Source organism: Sus scrofa, chromosome 5 (assembly GCF_000003025.6).
Source record: "Sus scrofa isolate TJ Tabasco breed Duroc chromosome 5, Sscrofa11.1, whole genome shotgun sequence".
Classification (NCBI taxonomy): Eukaryota; Metazoa; Chordata; class Mammalia; order Artiodactyla; family Suidae; genus Sus; species Sus scrofa.
In genome coordinates this window covers 13,472,685-13,494,053 of record NC_010447.5, presented here as the reverse complement: position 1 = coordinate 13,494,053, position 21,369 = coordinate 13,472,685, and the positions used below count along the sequence as shown (strand labels likewise).

The 21,369-nt window shown below is 38.4% G+C and overlaps 1 protein-coding gene and 1 long non-coding RNA gene across 8 annotated transcripts in view; one reads left to right on the top strand and one right to left on the bottom strand.

The window, feature by feature from the left end:
- Nucleotides 1-21,369, top strand: part of RIC8B (RIC8 guanine nucleotide exchange factor B) — a 111,565-nt gene that overhangs the window by 86,444 nt on the left and 3,752 nt on the right. Inside the window, exons 9-12 of one of the 7 annotated variants that reach the window (XR_001303486.2) lie at nucleotides 7,534-7,653; nucleotides 10,533-10,616; nucleotides 14,820-14,958; nucleotides 15,604-15,780. The exons of 1 other annotated variant lie outside the window; for it this stretch is intronic. Coding sequence is in view for 1 of the 6 variants with exons in the window: in XM_005655526.3 (XP_005655583.1) it covers nucleotides 7,534-7,653 (120 nt within the window). In the remaining 5 variants the exon portion in view is untranslated. Of the gene's footprint in view, nucleotides 1-7,533; nucleotides 7,654-10,532; nucleotides 14,959-15,603; nucleotides 15,781-21,369 lie in introns of all 7 variants that reach the window. 5 more of the 7 variants (XR_001303487.2, XR_002343917.1, XR_002343919.1 and 2 more) reach the window with 5 other exon arrangements.
- LOC102157854 overlaps nucleotides 8,359-21,369 on the bottom strand; it is a 48,285-nt gene continuing 35,274 nt past the window's right edge. Inside the window, exons 3-5 of the long non-coding RNA XR_002343920.1 lie at nucleotides 15,323-15,357; nucleotides 13,493-13,585; nucleotides 8,359-8,487 (exon numbers count right to left, since the gene is read on the bottom strand). This is a non-coding gene — a long non-coding RNA (uncharacterized LOC102157854). The remainder of the gene's footprint in view (nucleotides 8,488-13,492; nucleotides 13,586-15,322; nucleotides 15,358-21,369) is intronic.

Sequence of the window (21,369 nt, the reverse complement as noted above, 5' to 3'; positions counted from 1 at the left end):
TTCATTTATTTCTGCTCTAATCTTTATAATTTCTTTCCTTCTTCTAACTTTGAGTTTGTTTGTTCTTCTCTTTCTAGTTGCTTTAGGTGTAACACAAGGTTGTTTGAGATTTTTCTTGTTTCCTGGGCTTGTATCACTATAAGCTTCCTTTGTATAATTGCTTTTGTTGCATCCCATAGCTTTTGGATTGCTGTTCTTCATTTTTATTTTTCTCTAGGTATTTTCTTATTTTCTCTTTGACTTTTTCACTGATTCATTGGTTGTTTAGTAGCATATTGTTTAGCCTCCACATATTTGTGGTTTTTGTAGTTGATTTCTAATCTCATAGTGTAGTCATAAAATATGCTTCATTCAGTTTCAAGTTTCTTAAACTTACTAAGGCTTGTGGCCCAGCACATGATCTACCCTGGAGAATGTTCCATCTGCACCCAAAAAGAATATGTATTCTGTTCTTTTAAGGTGGAATCCTCTATAAATATCAATTATGTACATCTAGTCTAATGTGTCATTTAAGGCCCATGTTTCCTTAACGTTTTTCTGTCTGGGTGACCTGTCCATTGATGTTAAGTGGGGTGTTAAAGTCCCCCACTATTATTGTGGTATTGTCAGTTTCTCCTTTTATGGCTGTTAGTAGTCGCCTTATATATATTGAGGTGCTCCTGTTGAGTGTCTGTATATTTACAATTGTTTATCTTCTTGGATTGATCATTATGTAGTGTCCTTTGTCTCCTGTAACCATCTTTATTCTAAAGCCTATTTTGTCTGATATCAAAAGAAAGCTGGAGTGGTAATACTTATTTCTATTTGCATAGAATACTTTTTCCATTCTTTCACTTTCAGTCTGTATATTTCCCTAAATCTGAAGTGCGTATCCTATATTTATAACCATTCAGCCAGTCTGTGTCCTCTGGTTAGAGCATTTACTCCATTTACTTTTAGGTAGATTTGATATATGTGTTATTGCCATTTATTTTTTTTTAAATGATGATTTTAATTTTTTTCCATTATAGCTGGTTTACAGTGTTCTGTCAGTTTTCTACTATACAGCACAGTGACCCAATTACACATGCATGTATACATTCTTTTTTCTCACATTATCATGCTCCATCATAAGTGACCAGACATAGTTCCCAGTGCTACACAGTAGGATCTCATTGCTTATCCATTCCAAAGGCAACAGTCTGCATCTGTTAACCCCAAGCACCCCATCCACCCCACTCCCTCCCTCTCCCCCTTGGCAACCACAAGTCTATTCTCCAAGTCCATTATTTTCTTTTCTGTGGAAAGGTTTATTTGTGCCCTATATTAGATTCCAGATATAAGTGATATCATATGGTATTTGTCTTTCTCTTTCTGACTTACTTCACTCAGTATGAGAGTCTCTAGTTCCATCCATGTTGCAATGGGTTTGTTTTTGTAGGTCTTTCTTCTTCTTTTCCTCTTTTGTTCTCTTTTGATTTGATGACTGTCTTTAGTGTTCTTTCGATTCTTTTTTTTTTTTTTTTTTTTTTTGGCCTTTATATATACATACGTAGAAGTTCCCATCTTGACACAGCAGAAACGAATCCAACTAGGAACCATGAGGTTGCAGGTTGAATCCCTGGCCTTGCTTAGTGGGTTAAGTATCTGGCGTTGCCATGAGCTGTGGTGTAGGTCACAGATGCGGCTCGGATCTGGCATTGCTATGGCTGTGGTGTAGGCCAGCAGCTATAGCTCCAATTAGACTCCTAGCCTGGGAACCTCCATATGCCGTGGGTGCAGCTCTAAAAAGACAAAAAATAAAAATAAAAAAATACATATACATACATATATATATTCTTATATATAGATGATTGTTATATATGTGTGTGTATTTTAAGTTGGTTATCTCTTAATTTCAAATGCATTTAAATAGCTTGCATTTGTGCTGTCCTCTTCTCCCAATTGTAGGTTTAGATATATTTGTAGGTGGATAATTTCCTACCTTTAATGTATGTTTGCTTTTACATACATTATGTGAGCCTTCCCATTTCATAGTTTTCTTATTTCTAGTTTTGGCCTTTTTGTTTATGCCCAGTGAAATTCCTTTAGCATTTGCTGTAAAGCTGGTTTGGTGTTTCTGAATTCTTTAGCTTATGCTTGTCTGTAAAGCCTTGATTTCTCTGTCAAATATGCATGAGAACCTTGCTGAATAAATATTCGTGGTTGTAGGTTATTTCCCATCCATTCTTTTAAACATATCATGCCACTCCCTTATGGCCTGCAAAGTTTCTGCTAAGAAAATCAGTTGATAACATAAAAATGAACCATTGTTCCTTTTCCCTTGTTGCTGTTAATATTTTCTCTTTATCTTTACTTTTTGTCAGTTTGATTACTGTTTGTCTCAGTGCATTCCTGCTTGGGTGTATCTTGTATGGCATTCTCTGAGCTTACAAGATACAAGTGACTGCTTCCTTTCCCATGCTAGGGAAGTTTTCAGCTATTATCTCTCTAAATATCTTCTTAGGTCTTTTCTCTCTCTTCTCCTTTAGGGATCCCTATAATGCGAATGTTGGTGCACTTGACATTGTCCTAGAGGTCTCTTAAACTGTCCTTTTTTCTTTTTATTCTTTTTTCTTTATAATTTGTTTTGTAGCAGTGATTTCTACCACTCTTACTTCCAGCTCACTTATCCTTCTTCTGCCCTATTTACTCTGCTATTGATTCCCTCTAGTGTATTTTTGTTATTGTATTCTTCAATTCTTTATTTTTTTATTTCTATTTCTCTTCATTTTTTCTAATTCATTGTTAAAAACTTATTGTAACTTCTTGTCCTGCATCCATTCTTTTCCCAAGTTCTTAGATTATCTACGATCATTAATCTGAATTCTTTCTTTGGTAAATTTCATATGTCCACATCACTTAGTTATTCTTCTGGGGTGTTATCTTGTTCCTTCGTCAAGAACATATTCCCCTGCTGTCTCATTTTGTTTAAATTTCTTTTTATATTTTATGTATGTGGAAGGTTTGTTATGTTTCTCTTCTTGGAGAAGTGGCCCTCTGTAGGGGATGTCCTATGTGTGCCAGCAGTATACTCCTCTCTTGTCACCCAGTGGCCAGTACCAGCTGGTCCCAGGGTAGGTTCTGACCTGTTTGCAGGCTCAGTTCCCCGGCTGTGGGACTGTGTATTTCTTGCTTCTGGTGTTTGCCCCCTGGTGGATGAGGCTAGTCTAGAGGGTGCGTAAGCTTCCTGGTAGGAGGGGCCCATGCCTGCCCAGCTGATGGGTGGTGTTGGATCTTGTCCCTCAGGTGGGTAGGGCTGTGTCAAGGAGCATTTCTAGATGTGACTGTGGGCTCAAGTCTTCAGGCAGCCTGTCTGTTGATGGGTGGGACTGTGGTCCTGCCCCATAGTCCCATCCCGTTGGTTGTTTAGGCTGAGGCATCCCAGCACTAGAGCCTATAGACTGTTGGGTGGGTCCAGGTCTTGGTGCTGATGTCCTAACCAAGATGTCAGAGTCTTATATTCCTGAATATGTTCACCACCAGCTTTTATGTTCCAAGAGAGAGCCATAGCCACCCCTTGCCCCACTTCCCCCAGGAGACCATCCAAGACCAGCAGGTAGGCCTGGCCCAGGGTCCTGTGAAGTCACTGCTTTTGCCCTGGGTTCTGGTGTGCACAAGATCTTGTCTATACCCTCCAAAAATGGCTGTCTTTCCCCCATTCTTGTGATGCTCCTTCCCTCAAGCCCCATAGGCCTGCAAATCCAAATGCTCCGGGGGCTCCGCCTCCTCATGATAGACCCCCCCCAGACTGCAGAGTCTGATGTGGGGCTCAGAACTCTCACTCCCATGGGAGAACTTCTGCAGTATAAGTATTCTCCGGTTTGTGGGTCACCCACCCCAGGTGTATGGGGTTTGATTATATCGCAAGAGCATCCCTCCTATTGTTGTGATTTTTGTTTTTTGGATGTATAATATCTTTTTTGGTTGGTTCTAGTCTTGTTTTATTGACGGTTGTTTAGCAGTTAGTTTTGATTTTATTGATCTCATGGGAGGAGGGGAGCCCGAGGTCTTCTACTCCACCATCTTATTTCCCACCTACAAAAATTCTTTCCATCCTCAATGCCCTCTTGTTCCAAATGCAAAACAGACTTCTCATGGATAGAATATATGGGTTGTTGCTGGTCAAGAGATGGCTTTTTATCATGTAGACAGTTTCTCTGTTGTTGTTATTACTAGTGCTATCTTCTTTTTCTTTTAATTTGGAAACTCCTCAGGTACATGGTGGAAGCTGATTAAAATTTTTTCTCTGGTGGAGTTCCTGTCGTGGCTCAGTGATTAACAAATCTGACTAGGAACCATGAGGTTGTGGGTTCGATCCCTGGCTTGCTCAATGGGTTAAGGATCCAGCATTGCCGTGAGCTGTGGTGTAGGTTGCAGACTTGGCTTGGATCCCGCATTGCTGTTGCTCTGGTGTAGGCCGGCGGCTACAGCTCCGATTCAACCCCTAGCTTGGGAACCTACATATGCTGCGGGAGCAGCCCAAGAAATGGCAAAACAAAAAAAAAAGACAAAAAAACTTCTCTGGAGTATATCAGAGATGTGGCCCCACTGGATATGCTGTGCTCGAGATCTAAGTGACAGGAAGCTTGCACTGCAGCCTGGACTTGCTACACAGCTTTGGTTTTTGACACCCCCGATCAAAGAAATTCTCCTTTGAGCAGTGGATTCTAGGAAGTCAAATGGAAGTTTTTAAAACTTGTACAGAAATAGAGCAAGAGCCTAGAGAAGGTGTTACTTCTAAGACAGGAAGGAAGAGGGCAGAGCACAACCATTAAAAGAATGATACAACCATTAAGAAGAACAGGTTAGAACTGTTAGAACCTACTTGGTTCTACTGGTTAGAACCAACTAGGCCCTGAAAAAAATGTCTTTTTAAAGGGAAAAAATGAAACCTGAATTCCCGGAGTGATTTTGGGGGTTTGGAATATTTGGCTACATGGACAAGAGATGGTAAGTTCTTACTCTGTAAGAGTGAATTTCTTGCTGCAGCTTTTATGCTTAGTGAATACAGGATTTTTGTGACTTAAGTAGCTAATTTCACAGCAAGCCATTTATCATTTTAGCTGCAGTGGACTTGAGGTCAGCTTATGGCAAATGGACATCATTTCCACTAAGCCCTTAAAAGAACCAAGAAAAGAATCAAATGTGCCCTGATGCAGGAATCCATGTCATGACTTTGTATGCCGTGGTATCTACAATACCACAGAGCTGACCAGTGTCTTCCTACAGATTTTTTCCCTGAGGCACAGGATGGCTTGTACTAATCTCATTATATTCTAAAACAGTGTAGGGATCTGAGTTTTTAAGTCACCCTTCCGTTGAACTTGAGAAGAGGAACCTTTTCTCAAAAAACAGTTGAACATGATCTAGATAGTTAATTCATCTACTTTCCCTTATACTTTCTTCTAAGGCCTTATTTCCTTTGTCTGCTTGAGAAGTGGTATGTACCTATAATAAGTACCTTTACTTAATTAATTATGAGACCAGTTGTGTTTCTAGTTTAGCAGGCTGCAGAAGAGAAACCAGTGAAAGTGTCATATTGTTATATGCCTAAGTAAATAATGGATGGTTGGTGGCATTACCTTTTTAGTATGGCATCTGAATACTTCTTTAAAACCCTGTAGTTTTCAGAAGCTTTGTCTGGGTCCTCTTTTTTCTTCTTGATTTTTGGGAAATGTGATAACCCCATTCAGCATTTTTGTTAATGGCCATTAACTAGAGGCCTTTTTCTCTCCTTTTATGAGTACCTGGGAAAAAAAGGAGAGGGACTAGTCACACACAGTGAGTATCTCAAGGAGGCACTATAACCCAGTGGTTCTTAAACTCATCGTGTATCACAATCACCTGGAAATAAAACATTTAGTTGGCTTCTGGTGAGGCCAAGGCTAAGGATCACTGACAAGCCTGTGGGTTTTCAGAGTATTTTCCCAGAGTTCCTGAAAGTGCCTAAGGGCTGCCTTAAGAGGAAGCAAGTGAGTGCAGACACACAGAAGGGGTTCTAGGTGTCCACTCTTCTTGGCTGTTCCTGTCCCCTTTTCACCCTGAGCAGTTCCACTTTCATCTGTTTCATAAACCAACCGTCTGTGTAGATTTCATTTGTTAAAATAAAAAGGGTGAGGGGTTCCACTGCTTTGAGGGAAAAAAAGTTTTTTAACCATGGCTGTAGATGTAGGTCTTATTCAAGAATGGCATGTTTTAGATCCAGTTTTTAAGAATGGTCACCATCCTTAAAGCACTTAAAGTGCTGAGTCCTTTCATATGAATGTGTATGTCAGGCAGCTCTGAGGAATTTAGAGAAGGAAATTTTTAGTAACAGATAATAGTACCTAGCCCTTGCTCCAAGTCAGAAAAGCCCTGCTCAGCAAAGACAGTTAACTTGTCCAAGTAAATGTCTAAAGCAGGGCTGGCAAGCTAACCACCAGAAGACGTAATTAATCACAGTGTCTTAAGATTTGGCCTACATGATTTTTTTTCCCTCCCCTTTAGACTACTGTTATTCTCTATTTTTTCCCCAGTCCTCAACACTCCACATTATTACTATACTTGACCAGTTCACTCATTTGCTTATCCTTAAGGCCTGGCTCCTGAAAGCATTTGTGTTTGTAGACCCTAGAAAGTAATTTAATGGCAATTTGCTCTTCACAGGGATATTTCATTTGATCACTGAAAATACATTGTCTGTACGTGGCTGGTACAAAATGCTATAACCTCTTGTCTGCTTCTCCAGAAAGATGTTTAAGCTATAGATACTTAGCAGCCATTGCAAGAATTACCTTTTATTTCACCTCCTCAAAAAAAAAAAAAAAATAGTGTGGCTTTTAACTAAGAGATGAGTTTTGTTTGGTATAAGAACTTCAGACAAAGTTTGTGGAATGTATTCATTTTAAGTACTTTATTAAATCTATTTCCAGAAAGCCAGATGGTATACCTGTCTCTTGGTAGGCTAAATTTCATTCCTTTTTTTATCTAGATCAGGTCAAATCTAATTAAAATTGTTCTTCTGCTTTATCTTTTATTATTTAAACACTCATTGCCTTCTGTAGTCTCACTAATGGACTAATTTCCTGAGATTATAAATTGGCATGCTTTCATTTTCAGATTCCAGCCTCTCTGTCATCATTTTTCCAATTTTTTTTACATATTTGTTTTATGCTGTATCACAAAATAGACTTTTCCTTCTCTGAAATAATTTGTCCCATATATAATTAAAGAATAAGCTGTGCATCCAAGGATATTTATCCTAACGGCACCAAATTCCATTATTTTTAAAAAGCAGCAATGCCTTTGAAAAAAAAAAGTTGGCAAGTTAGCTATAACCCATTTCCCAAAATAAATTAGTAGAAAAAGTCAATTTTTTTTATAATTCCTATAGCAGTTCTATACCATAAAATTGCTATTGCCAATTTTTTGGCTATTATACTCTTTCTTATTATAACTTATAACTTGGACCAAAAAAGTATAGAAAGAGCATAATTTGAAAACATACAGCATAACTTTTTTTTCTTTTTGTAGCATTAATCTTATCACTGGTCATTTAGAGGAACCAATGCCAAACCCCATAGATGAAATGACAGAAGAACAAAAAGAATATGAAGCCATGAAACTTGTCAACATGCTTGATAAACTTTCCAGGTATTGTATTCCCATCCATTTTTTGCTTGGTTTCTAAAAATGTTCTATTTCTTTGTCTCTCTCACTGAGAGTTACCATAGAACAGCAACTCTAGAAATCCATGTTGATTGGAACAGGATGGCCCAGGCAGCAGTAGTTCAGATCTCTCTTGGCTACCATGGTTCTTCTACATGTGCCGCTTATGGATGTGCATTCTTAAACATTTAAACTCTCCAAGTAGGATAGTAACTACTAGATCACTATGACATTTAACCAACTAACCTCCCTGTCTTCAAAAAGATGCTATGAATTAGGGTTCAATGATTTTGCTGCTGCTTGTATTTTTTGTTTTAGTCTGTTTTGGTTTTTGTTCCAAATCATGGTGCTTTTTTTATTCCATTTTTGATGTGCAAGTTTGCAATTCTGTCTTTTTGGGTTGCTGCTGAAACCAAGAATTCTAAAATGTCATGCACCCCATAGGAAATAGTGAAAAGAAATAGCTCAAATGAAGGATTTTCTGAAAGCAGGCACTTGTGTTAATTAGGGATTCTAGACAATTGCCCCTTCCCTTCTTGCTTCACACTGCCTTCCCCTCCAAAAATAGCCAGTTTTGAGAATAATTAAATCAAATGTACATCCTAATAAGCAACTGTTCATCTTGGAGGAGTTATTAGAAAATATTAATTCCTTTCACACTTGCCTGAATTGCTCTATTTTCCAGTCATACATTGAGTCACTGTCTCCTTTAAGCCATCTTGAATGAGTGCTTCTGTGTGTTAGTGGCAGCTGCCACTGAAAGGTGAATTTCTTCTGGTCATCTCATTTTTCACAACAGCTTTGTAAAGGCTAGTATAACTGGAATGGAAAAGCCAGAAAGCCAATCATTAAAGGGAAAGGTGTGATAACAAGCAGAGGCCAAGACCACAGCAGGAGGCCTCGAGTAGGAGTGTGACAAGTGAAGGTATTGTGACACTCTGCAGAGTCTGAGTTTTCACATGATGCTGGTAACGTGGTAGAAGTTACACAGGAGTAAGTAGCTTCATCATCTTCAAAGCTAGTATGATTAGAAATTAGTTGACTTGCAGCTGGTCCTTTTAAATTTCCATCATTTTCCCAAGATAATTAGAATTTACTGCAACTATGGTCACAGTCTTCAAAAGACATTGTTATCTGTTTGCATATGACATTCTTAATACCTTCATACCTATAAGAACATATATGTTCCTTCCCTGAATGAATTTACAATCAAAGAGAAGACATTGATAGAGCAAACCTCTTGGAGGCAAAGTAAGTTCTGAATGAATACATAAAAATAAGATTTTTACCCCAAAAGCATCTGATGTGGCTCATGAAACAGTGGTCTAAGTACAGCAGTTAGGATGAGAACCAACAGTGTCCATTTGGTAGAAGCTGGAGGGGAAAATGTTATCCAGGACCTGAATAGAGCATATTAGTGTGAAGACAGTGAACCAGTTAGGCTGCATAAATTCCATTTTCATAAATTTCATTTCAGTAGTATGAATTCTTAAAAGATAACACAGATGCTATCCAACTGGCCCATGTACCCTAGATGAATGAACACCTAGCAGAGGCCCAACTCAATCTAAAGGTGATACTGATTTTTGCATGGATAAAATGCAGAGCAAATGTCTTCTGTTGGCTTTGGTGGTATGAATTTTGCCATTAAAGTTGAAGCTAAGGGCAACTTTGAGAACAGTCCTAAATCACATAGACTTTTTCCATGACATGTGGTGGGTTTTTTACATTGTCCGCCTTAATGTGCTTTCTAACCTTTGCTCGAACTAATAACAGTCAGTGACAAAACTGTATGGAGATCAGCAGTGGGCATTCCAAATCGGGAATGCAAAGAATGAAGCCATTCTTTATGCATCTTATGTGTTTGTCCTAAGTTTCTTCTCTGTTTTCACTGTTGTTTTGGTTTGGGTTTTTTGGTTTTTGTTTTTAGGTTAAAAAAAAAAAAGATGCCGTAAAGTCAAAATAGACTAAATTCAGTACCATTCAGGGAACATTTATTAGGCAGCTACTCTGTGCAAGGCACTGTGCTAGGAAGATGAGGGAGATTCAGAGGTGAATGTGACAGTCTCTGCCTTTGGGGAAACCACATTTTAGTGCAGGATATGGTAGTAATCCATTCTATAATACAAGGTAGAAGGAAATAATGACAAAATAAGGTCTGTGTTGAACTGTGAACACCCAGGAAAAGGAGCAGTTCATTCTATTGGGATGAATCAGGGACTGTTTCACAGGAAAGGTAGCATTTGTGCTGATCCTTGAAGTTTAAGAGGTATTGAATTAGCAAATGGAGAAATAACCATTCATTCCAGGTAGAGGGAAACATACTCTAGTTAATAAGATAAATCTTTGTTATTTACATTTTGCATCTTTTTCCCAAAGAGCTCAGGTTATCAGTATTTCATTAATATGTTATCAGATTTATCATTGGGGAAAGACCCAAAGAATTGCCCCAAACATAATGAAACCAGTGAAAATCCATTTCCTTTCACAGTTTACAGAACACTTTCATATACGCTATCATCTAGTTAAAGTGAGACTAAGAACTTCATTTTCCAGAACTCTGTCCATTGTGCTACTTACTGTGTCTGTCTGTTAGAGTCAGTGTCTGCCAGAATACTTCTTGATCATCCTCTTCAGCAGTGTGCTTTGGTTAGTTCTCTCAGTTCAACTCTAAGGTTGTTCTTCATCCCACCAAGTCTTACTGTGCTAAGGGTGTACTGTAGCTCTGTCTGATTAACTTTCCTTTCCAAAAATGAAATCGTTTTCTCCTGGGCCTGATTTGAAAGGCATGCAAGTAAAGAATAGGATTGGAGGTGATGTGGCCAATGAATGGACACTAGACACTTCCTTTTTTCCATCCATAGGAGAGCAAATGTGAAGGACCTGCACCAGGATGATGGTTAGCAACAGTGGCCCGTGCCAAAGCACTTACCAAAGTGATGACTAAGGTTGGTCATGCCAAGTACTGTTACTGAGCCTGGTGTAGGGTACAGATGTTCTTTACCACCCAAACCGTAAAACCATCAATGCAAAAATTAAAATTACCTTTCCATTTCACCTCCATTGTGGACACAGCCACTGTCTCAAGTTGCTCACCATCCTAGCAGCCTTATCTCAGTTAGATTTCCAAGGGCACTGGAGAGATTAGTGCCCAAAGCTTTTCTTCCTATGGAATACCACTGACAGTATTCCAAGTGATTTTTGTTTTTTTGTTTGTTTTTAGTGTAAGAATTGTATTTGTGACAGATGTAGGTAAGGGGATTGAGAGTGGACCTGGAGGTATTAAGAGTTTGAGAATAATCTGAACTCTATAAATTCCATCCTGTCTAGCTAGTACAGTGCCTTGTACCTTGTGGTTTCCCCAGTTTGTGATGATGAAATAATGAACACAGCTGATCCCCAAAATGATTAAATTTCTGCTCAATAAAGTAGCCTACATGTTTTAAAGCCTTTAAAGTATACTTTTGACAATTTCCTTTCTTGGCCCGTGTCATTAAAGTCAGGTCTGGAAAAGAATTCTGTAAGGTACTTTGGCCCATGACTGGCCCTTTAGTTTCTACAAGTTAAATATTAGGGTACATAATTCCTTTAATATAGAATAATTATGATATTTATCAAACATAAGCATTAAGGCTTTAGGCATGAGATTAGAGAAAGCTGTAGTTGACATTTTTAATGTGAGAACAGAGGTAGAACAGAGGATGAAATCTGCCTGCCTCTCCACCTCCTCTTTGCTTTTCTGAATTGGGAAAAAATAATTCCCTGCAACTTAAGTGGGAGATTAGAATGGGGATTGCATGTAGTTAAGCAAGTCCAGTGTGCCTAATACAATTGCATTCACCTTAGCTACAGCACACAGCTCACATACAATAATGAAGCCTTCTCTCTACAAAAGGGGAGAGAGGACTGATTGGCTTAAGGCTAAACTAACCAAGGGAAATAATATTTCAAGTTTCAGTTTTGTTTTGACTTTTCTCATTACCTTTAGTTTCTTAATTAAAACTAGGACTGATTAATCTTCTACCCTACCCTTATCCCATCACTGTTTAATAAGGTACATAACCTTTTTGCTTATATATTCTGTCAAAATCTTCTAAAATTTACATTTATTAATTGTTTTCCATCTCTTCCTTTTCTTATCTACTCCTTATCAGCCAGCCATTGTGTAGTATTTGGCACATGGCTTTTTTAATAAATGCATATACTAAATAGAGGAATAATTCCCCTTTAATCCAAAGATTTTTTTTTAACTTACTGAAGCTGGGACAGTAATTTATGACTGGAAAGTAATAACTACATAATTTTTTCCTTAAAACTAAATTATTCTGCTTACAAAAATAACTGATTATATCGACCTTTATGATGAGTTAATCAAGAAAATGCTTTTCAGGTACATTTCAGAAATATAATCCAATTTTTATATCAATGCAGAGCTATTGTAGGTACAAAAGGGTAAAGATCCTAATTCTTAATTAGAAAGGCCTTTAGATCCACACTGTCCTTGGTATGGTAACCACTAGGCATATATGACTGTTGAGCACCTGAAATATGGGTAGTCTGAATTGGGATGTCCTATAAGTGCTAAATATTCAGACATTCAAAGACTCAGTACTAAAAGAGACTGTAAAATATGCTAATTGTTTAACATGGATATGTTGAAATATTTTTTATATATTGAGTTAAATTATATTAAAATTAATTTTACCTGTCTTTTCTCACTTTTTCAATGTGGCTACTAGACATTTAAGATTACATATATGACTTACATTATATTTCTCTTAGACACTGCTGTTCTGCATCATTAAAATAAATACACTACAAAGTTGCTTGGAAGTTTAGTTAAGGGAACTTGGATCCAGTTAAACTAATATACCCTTAGGGAACGTGGATCCAGTTAAAATAATATACTCTTATTTAAAGTGGTAGGGGAGGATGAATTTGAGAAACTTGATCTTGTATATATTTAGTTTATACAAGGCCCTTGCACTGGCTAGACACCTCTAAGTAGGAAGTCTTGCCACCTTTGTATTGCCTGCTAGTAGTCATTGTCCTTTAATTCCGTAACAGGAATGACTACTTTGAGCTCTTGGTTTAAGCGCTAGATGAAATGACTTCTGTCTATTAGAGAAACAGCAGATAAGAATAATCTCCATTGACTATTTGCTTTCAGTCACCCTCCTCCTTTAACTTTTAAGTCTTTCAAATTAGGAAGACCATGTAAGAACTTCCATTTCTACTATCTTATTCAACATTTTCAGCTGGCATGCTGACCTCTCATTAATATTTATTTTGCTAATTTGGGACAACAGGATAGAAAGGTTCTATGTAGAAATTACTAAGAAATAAAGAACACCTTCACTTAAGGATAAAACTGAATTATATTTTTCTAGCACTACCTCTAACCTCTTTCTGTCTTTTTAACCATGCTCTTTAAGGTGAAGTGGATAGCAAATTTTTAGAAGCTTTGCATGTGATCTTCTAACAAATGAGAATAATAAAGGACTAATAATTTACATAGTGCTTTAAAGTTTAAAAAGTACTTCCATATATATTATCTCCATTGGTTGTTAAAACAGCCCTGTAATTAGGGCAAAAGATATTTTATTGAGAAGTAAATGGGACCAGTGATTAAGTGACTGAACCAAGATCAGGCATCTCGTTAATGACATTGCCAGGATTTGGTTCTTTGTCTTCAGACTCTAGATCTTATGTTATTTTGAAAAACTAATATAGCTTTCAAATTTGTCAGTCTGATCATTTTTAATAAGAGTCTCTAAATTTTAAATAAATGCAAAGCATAAAGACAGTTAATAAGCATATTTACCTGAGAAGAAAATTAAAATTTGGAGGACATCCATTCCTGGTTTTTCATTCCATAGTTGAGCTTTTCTCAGATATCAGGTCACATGCTAAATAGCTTATATCAAAAACAAACAAAAACAGCTTCATATGAAGGAAACCAGTAAAACTGTTGTAATTCTATGTTAATATAAGGTCTTTTAATTATTTTGAAAAGAGAACGACTATAGGTATTCTAATAAATTCTTATGTTTAATGTGATCACATTAAGAAAACTTAACTTTTAAAAGGCTTCTCTATTTATAGGACTGTTCAGGCAATCCCCAAAGCCTAAGTACATGCTATAGACAACATGCCATATCCATTTGTCTTGGGAATTATTTTTTTATGTTACATTTTACCTTCCCAGTTGTATCCAATCCCAAAGTACAATGGTGAGGCTGGGGGAAGCATCTCAGAAGTATTTTTGAAAGATGCAGATTGAAGACCTCGAATTTGCTATGGAAAAGCCACCACACTTCTCCTAACTACTGGGTTAGTAGCTTAGTGAAAGATCAGTAAAACCAATCAGGCACAAGGAAACCATTAGATGAAAGATTATACTGAAAGATGAAGGATGAGCATAGGACACTCTTTCATAGTATGTAACTGAACATGTTAACCAGTGCCAAAGATTGTATTAATTTCTGTAAGAAAAAAGGTTAAAAACACTGAAGAATATCACAAATTACTGGGAAATCCATTGTACTTCAGTGGATTATGGACTATTCCATTGATGCTGAAATCTTGAAATAAGATGCACTCTCAGACTTGGAATTATAGCAAAGATTACAGAGCTTCTTTGGGCTATCACAGGCTCCATTATAGCAGGCATTTTTTGAAAAGCTCTGTTAATTAAAATGCTTTATATACTAATTTTTCATCCTATCTTTCAAATGTGAAAGGGAATTAAATATGAAATGGCTAATTTAAAATGTCAGGGTTCTTTTTTTTTCCAAGCCAACCTTATATTAAGAACAGGAATCCCTGTGCCAAAGAAATGGTTCCCAATTATCCCATCTTGGGTTTTGTTATACATTGTACAGAAGTCAACAAAACAAGTATGTAACAGAACCTGCCTAAATAGCAGCCACCCTCATTAAGAACAGAGAATTAAGCAGGGGGTGATTGAAGGAAGCAGTACCTCATAGGTTCCCCCTTTTTCTTCTTTTCTAATCATAGAACAAAATATGTTACATAAAAGAATCGGAACTATTATGCAGTACTCAATTAGAGGGAGGTGAATAGGTCTCTAACATGCTGTTTTATCAAAAGAGCAGACTGGTGTTTGCATGACTGTTGTTTCATTACAGACCCTGTCATTAATTCCATGTGTCAATACTGCCCTGTAGTACACAGAGCAGACAAGAAAGAAGAGCCCTTGAAAACAAGGGAATGATTTTTGAGTCGTTATCAAGCTAAGTGGCAAGCGGGAAGCTGAAACTCGTATAGGTAAATTCGAAGGGACTCTTGGGAGATCTGCAAGTGGGAAAGAAGAATGCATTTTACCAACTGCTTAATTATGTCCTGTTTTTCAACAAGTACACTTGAATTGAATGCTTTGTTTGTATTGCACAAAAACATGTGCTGTGGGCAAGAGTATTCTCTTGTTTCCAGGTCAAGTAAGGTGTTTTATACACATACATCTGGCCTATTCTATAATGTGCTATTGGGTATGTTAGTATCTGAGCCCCAATATTGCACTGTCATTTCTGGGGGAAAGAGTTACATAGGAACTAGAAGCCTAAAAAGTGGAACCTGCTCTAAGGTCCTGAAAGGTTATATAAGCCCAGGCATCCAAGAGGACCATACTTACAGGGAAATGGTGGCTCAGGAAAATGTTAACTGTATCTGGGGAAGCAAAAGACAGACCATAAAATCTTAACTATGGTATAAGCCCCATAATCTCCCACCCCTTAATCTTTAAGAAAGTATTTTTTGGTTTCCATTAGCAGTCCCAAGGGATAGGCTGGGGCAAAGTAAGGTTTCCTTTCTTGGACGTGCTTTATCTGTGTCCTCGTGCCTGGCCAAGCCCTTATAGATTATGGTTCCTTATCGTTTAGTAAGATCAAATTTCTAAATGATGTTTCGTTCCAGTTGAACATTCTTGGAGGCTTATCTCTTCCCTGGCCAGATGCCTGATCAGATGAGAAGCCCGCCATGATACTGTCACAGTGCCTAGAATGGGCTCTTTATCCAGTAGACATCACTGTTCTTTTTGATGATAACGAGGGCAGTCTTAACTTGTGTTAAGGCCTGTGTGTAGCATTGAAGGTAAGTATGAAGGAGTTATTGCTATGTGAATATCTTAATCCTGATGCACATTTCAATATACAGTATCTTCGTTTAAACATGATCTACATATATCTGACACTTAGCTATCCTTTTTAGATGGGACCTTCATAATTTAGGACCAGTAACTCTTCATGAAACAGCCTGTTTATTGAGGGCCATGGTTGAATTTAGATCCTTCCTTGTTAACACTTGCCATTGCTTTGATTTACTTTTGGAATCATTCTAATCATTTGCTGGTAGTTTTGCAGAAGGGACTTGTGGTGGTCTTGGTGCATGTCAGTGACAGCTGGGATGCTGCGTTTGACTCCTAGGTTTAGATCTTGGTTAGAAACAAAAGCATAGCAGTATTGAGTTTTAGTGTCTTACAACTTTTTTAAGTAGATCAAAATTATTTAGTAACCTAATATTTAGACTCTTAGAATTAGAATAGCATCTTGGGGATCATCTTGTCCAACCCCTTCATTTCATAGATGGGGAGACTCAAGCCCAGAGAAGGAAATGACTTGCCCAAGGACACCCAGCAAGTTAGTGGAAGATCGGAGACTAGACTCTGGATCTGCTGTTGCCCCATATATAAACAGCTGAGTCTATGCCAGTTATTGGTTGTAAATTCCAAGTTGTATGGTACAAGAGGGGCCTTGACTTCTCGATTGTCACAATGTCTGACGACATTGACTCATCAGGGAAATAACTGCAGTTAAAATAACATGAGGATGATTCCGGGCAAATGGTTCTCTACCATTGTCCATTTATGCTATGACCCATGTATTATATTCTTTCAGTGAACATATTTACTGAGCACCAACTATGTGCCCATCCTTTACTAGATACTGCACATCACAGCCAGATAAGACATGGACTCTGCCCTCAAGATGCTCACAGTCCAGTAGAAAATGAGAAATCCCTGGAAAGCATTAGGTAGAATTCCCTATAGAAAGCTTATACTTTCCTTAACTGTAAATCTTGGCGATGAAATTGTATCTTCTATCCAAAGAAATAGCTTTTCTCTTGGTCAGGGTTTGTGTATTAGGAGTCCCATAAAACACTATACTTTTCCTTTCTGTGAAAGTGCAAAATAATACCAACTGCAACAAAATCTAGTTCATAAACACTTATTGAGGCTCTACTATCTTCAAGGCACTGTGCTAGACATATAGGGATATGAAAATGAATAAAGCATAGAACATTTTCTTTTTAACGTCAAACAGTAGTTTCATAGCTTTCAACCTTTGTAATGAGAATTATTTTTTAAAAATATTAAGTGTGAGACTCTTGAAATAGAAGACAAAAATACCTCTGTACTATAATCAACTTGTCAGCCCAGGATTTCAAAGTCTCCATCCAAATCCTCTTTTGTATCCCCTATTTTGAGCTTTCTTTTTCCTTTACTTCAGCCAAGCCAGCCTGCTTGCCAATCCCTGCACACAACTAACTCTCGCTTCTGTGCCTTTGCTTGACTAATCTTCTGCTTTTGGGATGCCTTTCTCCCCATGAATCCATGTCCATCACTGCCATTACAGTCTGGCTCTGAGTCCATCTGTTGCCAGGAGCTTGTGATCAGCAGCCCCATCTCCTCTGTATCCCTCCCACATGTACATGGCCCATATGACTGGTGGAATAACAGTTCTGTGGTATTCATTAGTGCTTTCCATTCTCTGTCCACATCTTGCTGATCTAGATACAACAGATCTTATTAAATGAAACAGTCTAGTATAACCAGGTCATTTACCAGACCCATTAGAAGTGAGTCTCTATATCAAAGACTTCATTTTATTTGTGGGCTGTCATATGATAGAGAGGAAGATGATCAGAATTGTTAAGTTGGGGGTTTGAAAAGTAAGTGTGGGGTCCCTAAGAAAAAGCAGTCACATATCTATAAGTGGTCCTTGCTCCTTCCACTCCCAAATAGGATGAGAAATCTCCTTTAAATAAATATCAAATACAATAAGGGTGTATTGATGAACTGTCAAGCTAGGGAAAGTAGGGCTCTGCCTGTTAATCATCTCAAGCTTGTTGATCTGCTGTTCTGTAATTCTTTTAATATTGTTTAATGTGTGTGTGTTTGACCTTCTGAACTGACTAAAGCTTCTTGAGGACAGGACCATGTCTTTTATTTGCTTCTGCACATTCTTCCACTTATTCCCAAAGGGTGCCCTAACAATCTTGGGGAAACCTTCCTTCTATAAGCATAGAAAGGACAGGAAGTGCAGCTTTTGGGTTCCAACTGCATTCCAGCCATTGCACTATGCACTTTATATGTGTAATGAACTTTCACCCTCATGACAACTCAGTGAAGTGGGTATTCCTCTACCAATTCTACAGACAAGGAATTTGAAGTTCAGAGAGTTCAAGGTCTTTCTGCTAGAGAATGATAGATCCAGGATTAGAACCTAGGTCTGATTCCAAAATCTGTATGTGCCTTTCACTATGCCACAATAGTAATAACTAATGTTTAGGACTCCTTTACAGTTCATAGAACTTTTTCATCTTCACTATTATTATTATTTTTACTATTACTACTACCACTACTAGTACTACTACTCCTTAAGTTATCACTGGGAAGTAGGTGGAGCTAGATTACCATTATCCCCATTTCACAGATGGGGATTCTGAGACTTAGAGACTTGCCCAAGATCACACAACTGGTAAGTGGAAGAGCCAGGATTTCAAACAGACTTCCTGACTCCAGATCATTTTCTTTCCACTATATCAAATTGCTGCCTTAATTTATTTGCACAAATGCATTTTAAGTGGCCAGCTATCACTGACATCTCTGCTACAGAAATGTCAGTAAGACCAAGCATCGCATGGAGCCATGTGGAAAAGAAAATAATTCATATCTCAGAGGAGCTTCTATGTTAGTAAAGGGGTGACACAAAAGATCCAAAAAATAAAGGTTTGAGAATAGTTCACAAGTGAGGATTAAAATATGGGCCCCTTTATTCCATAGATGAGTTCCCATACTTTGGCCACAAAACTTTTCTAATATTCCTAATTATTTGCATTATAAAAATGGATTAGGGAATAGGGGTAAAACCAATGGACTTGATTTGAAAATACTCCTCCTGGGTTTGGATGCCAAACTACTAGCTACTTTGTATAAGCTGGTAGCAAGCCCTGGTATCATCCTGTTACCAGAGAAATGCAGCAGTGTTAGTAGTGTTGGTTGGCATATCCTCCAAGCGATTCATCACTCTCTTGGTAGAACTGCTACAGTCCCATCTGCTGATCCTACTTCAACCTACCCCTGCCCACCACCTCCTTCAGACCTTTGAACTTTCTAATCCCTTAATGTTTCATCTCCAAAAGTGGTCCCCTTCTCCTTTCGTATCAGTTATTAGTAAACTGTATCAGTGTCCAGTATCACAGAGCCCTTCAGCACAATTGGAACAGGAACGTGCTACTAAAATAGAGATATGTAGTGTATATCAGTGCTAGAGAGAAGTTTCAGTGGAAGTAGTTTCTAGTTCCATTAAACATTTCAACCTGGTTGTCATGCAGAGCTTTTCATTGTCCTGAAAGATGTCAGCATATGCTCCATCTGCTGTGCTCTTGCTCCAGTGAATGGATCACCATCCATGTGCTCATCTGAGCTGGGAGCACAGCGGCACTCTCCTCCTCACTCTCCTTTACCAAGCCCCTGCCCTTCCAGTGGGGTCATAGATCTCCCTTGGAAGTGATGCCTTTTCTTCCCACAACCACACCCATACCCCAGCTTTCTGTCTTCTCTCACAGGCAAGGTTACAGTGATGTCCTTGGGTCTTTCTGCTACAGCTTCCCCCTATTCCAGTGTGTCTCCTGCACTGGTGCCAGAGATAACTTCCCTATAAAACAGACCTGATCAGGCATTCCTTACAGATGAAGACCCAAGCTCCTTACTTTGACGTTCAAGACACTTGACTATTCGACCCCAAACTACCCTTGCAGCCTTACCTCCTGCTGCTCTTTATTGAACCTCACCACTCCCCAGATACTGGATGGACCCTTTCCCAGCTTCATGAGAGGAGAGACGGCAAGTGACATAATATAAAGATCTCCCCCCCCAAAAAAGTCACAAGTCAGTGAGTTTACACAGAGACCTTCACACAGTCTCCTTTGCCTTAAAAATTCTGTGCCGTCTTGCCTGGCATAGGACACCTCATTGGAGATGCTGCTCCCACCTTCCTCTGGCATTATAGTCCATGCTTCATCTCAGGAGCTGGGATTCCTTTTGTTCATGATTCCTTAAGTTATTTTTCATGTATATGTTTTGCTCACTCCTCAAGGGCAGCAGCTGTGCCTGGTCTTTTCTCCCTAGTCTATGACATAGTTCCTGGCACATAGTTGTTGAACAGCTGATCTCAGCGTGTGCTTCTTCAGTGCAGTTAAAGTAGTTAATCCAGATGTATGTGCCGCACAGTGCACTGGACTGGGATTCAGAGACCTATGTCTCAGGTCCAAGTGTGCCACTAGATATGTGACCTTGGGTAAGTCACTCAGTCTCCTTTATTAAACAAGGGGGTTGGACTAAATGATCTCTAAGACCCCTTCAACTTTCATGATTCCGACCCCATTTCTTGGATCAAGAAATACATTTCCTACTCTGTAATGTTCAGCAGCCTCAACTTAACCAGTCAACCATCCATATTCCTCAAATAGTTTTCAGACTCTTAGAAACAGTTTTCTGGATCTAGCCAAAGCTGCCCGATTAGGCTCCTGTTGGCTTATCCAGTGACCACTGAGCTGTTGCAACACTTCCTCAGAAGTTTTTCTGTGCCTATTACACCATCATACTGCTCCATGGCCTCCGTCCCAGGAGGGAGCCCTTCTTTGTGTTGGCCTAAGGGACAACAGCAAGGAAGCAGAGGGAGAGGAGGTTTTGTCATTTTTCTTCCCTTTAACTCCCACCAACATTACAACTGCTGCCGTGTGGGTTCTTTTTATTGACATGTTTTCAGGGGGTGATGCCTATTTCTGTGAGAAATAAGTTTTAAGCAACTCATATGCCTCTTTCAAGGGTACATTGCTTTTTGAGGTGGGAGGACTAGGGTTAGCAACTCAACAGGTACTTTCACCATAATCTCCATGTAATAAATAAGAGCCTATGAAAAGATTAAATCTTTCTTAATGCTTTGTGATTGGCTTAATCAATAATTAATCATCTTTAGATAAGGCTGTAACTTGTGGAGTAGATATAATTGGATTAGCTGAAAAGAGGCAGTTGGGGAGCTTTGAAGAGATTAAAATGGCTGTGATCCCATAATTAAACTGCCACAAACAAAAGCAATGGTGTTTAAAAAAAAAAAAAAAAAAAAGGAGAGAGAGAAGGAAAGAAAAGGGAGGGAGAAAGCTGGGGAAGGCCAACTGATTTGAAATGAATCAACAAGTACTTATGTATCACTAGAGATTGGAGAGGCAAAAATCAAATGATGAGATTTAGTCCATTAAATGAAATTCATACATATCAAATCAGCCATTCAATTGTATGCCTGGCCCACTGGGCCAGGTGAAATTATGGCAGCTTCAACTTCACTAAAACAAATCCACAAAAGGAAAAAAGTTCATTATTAAAAATAGAAGAGACCTGCT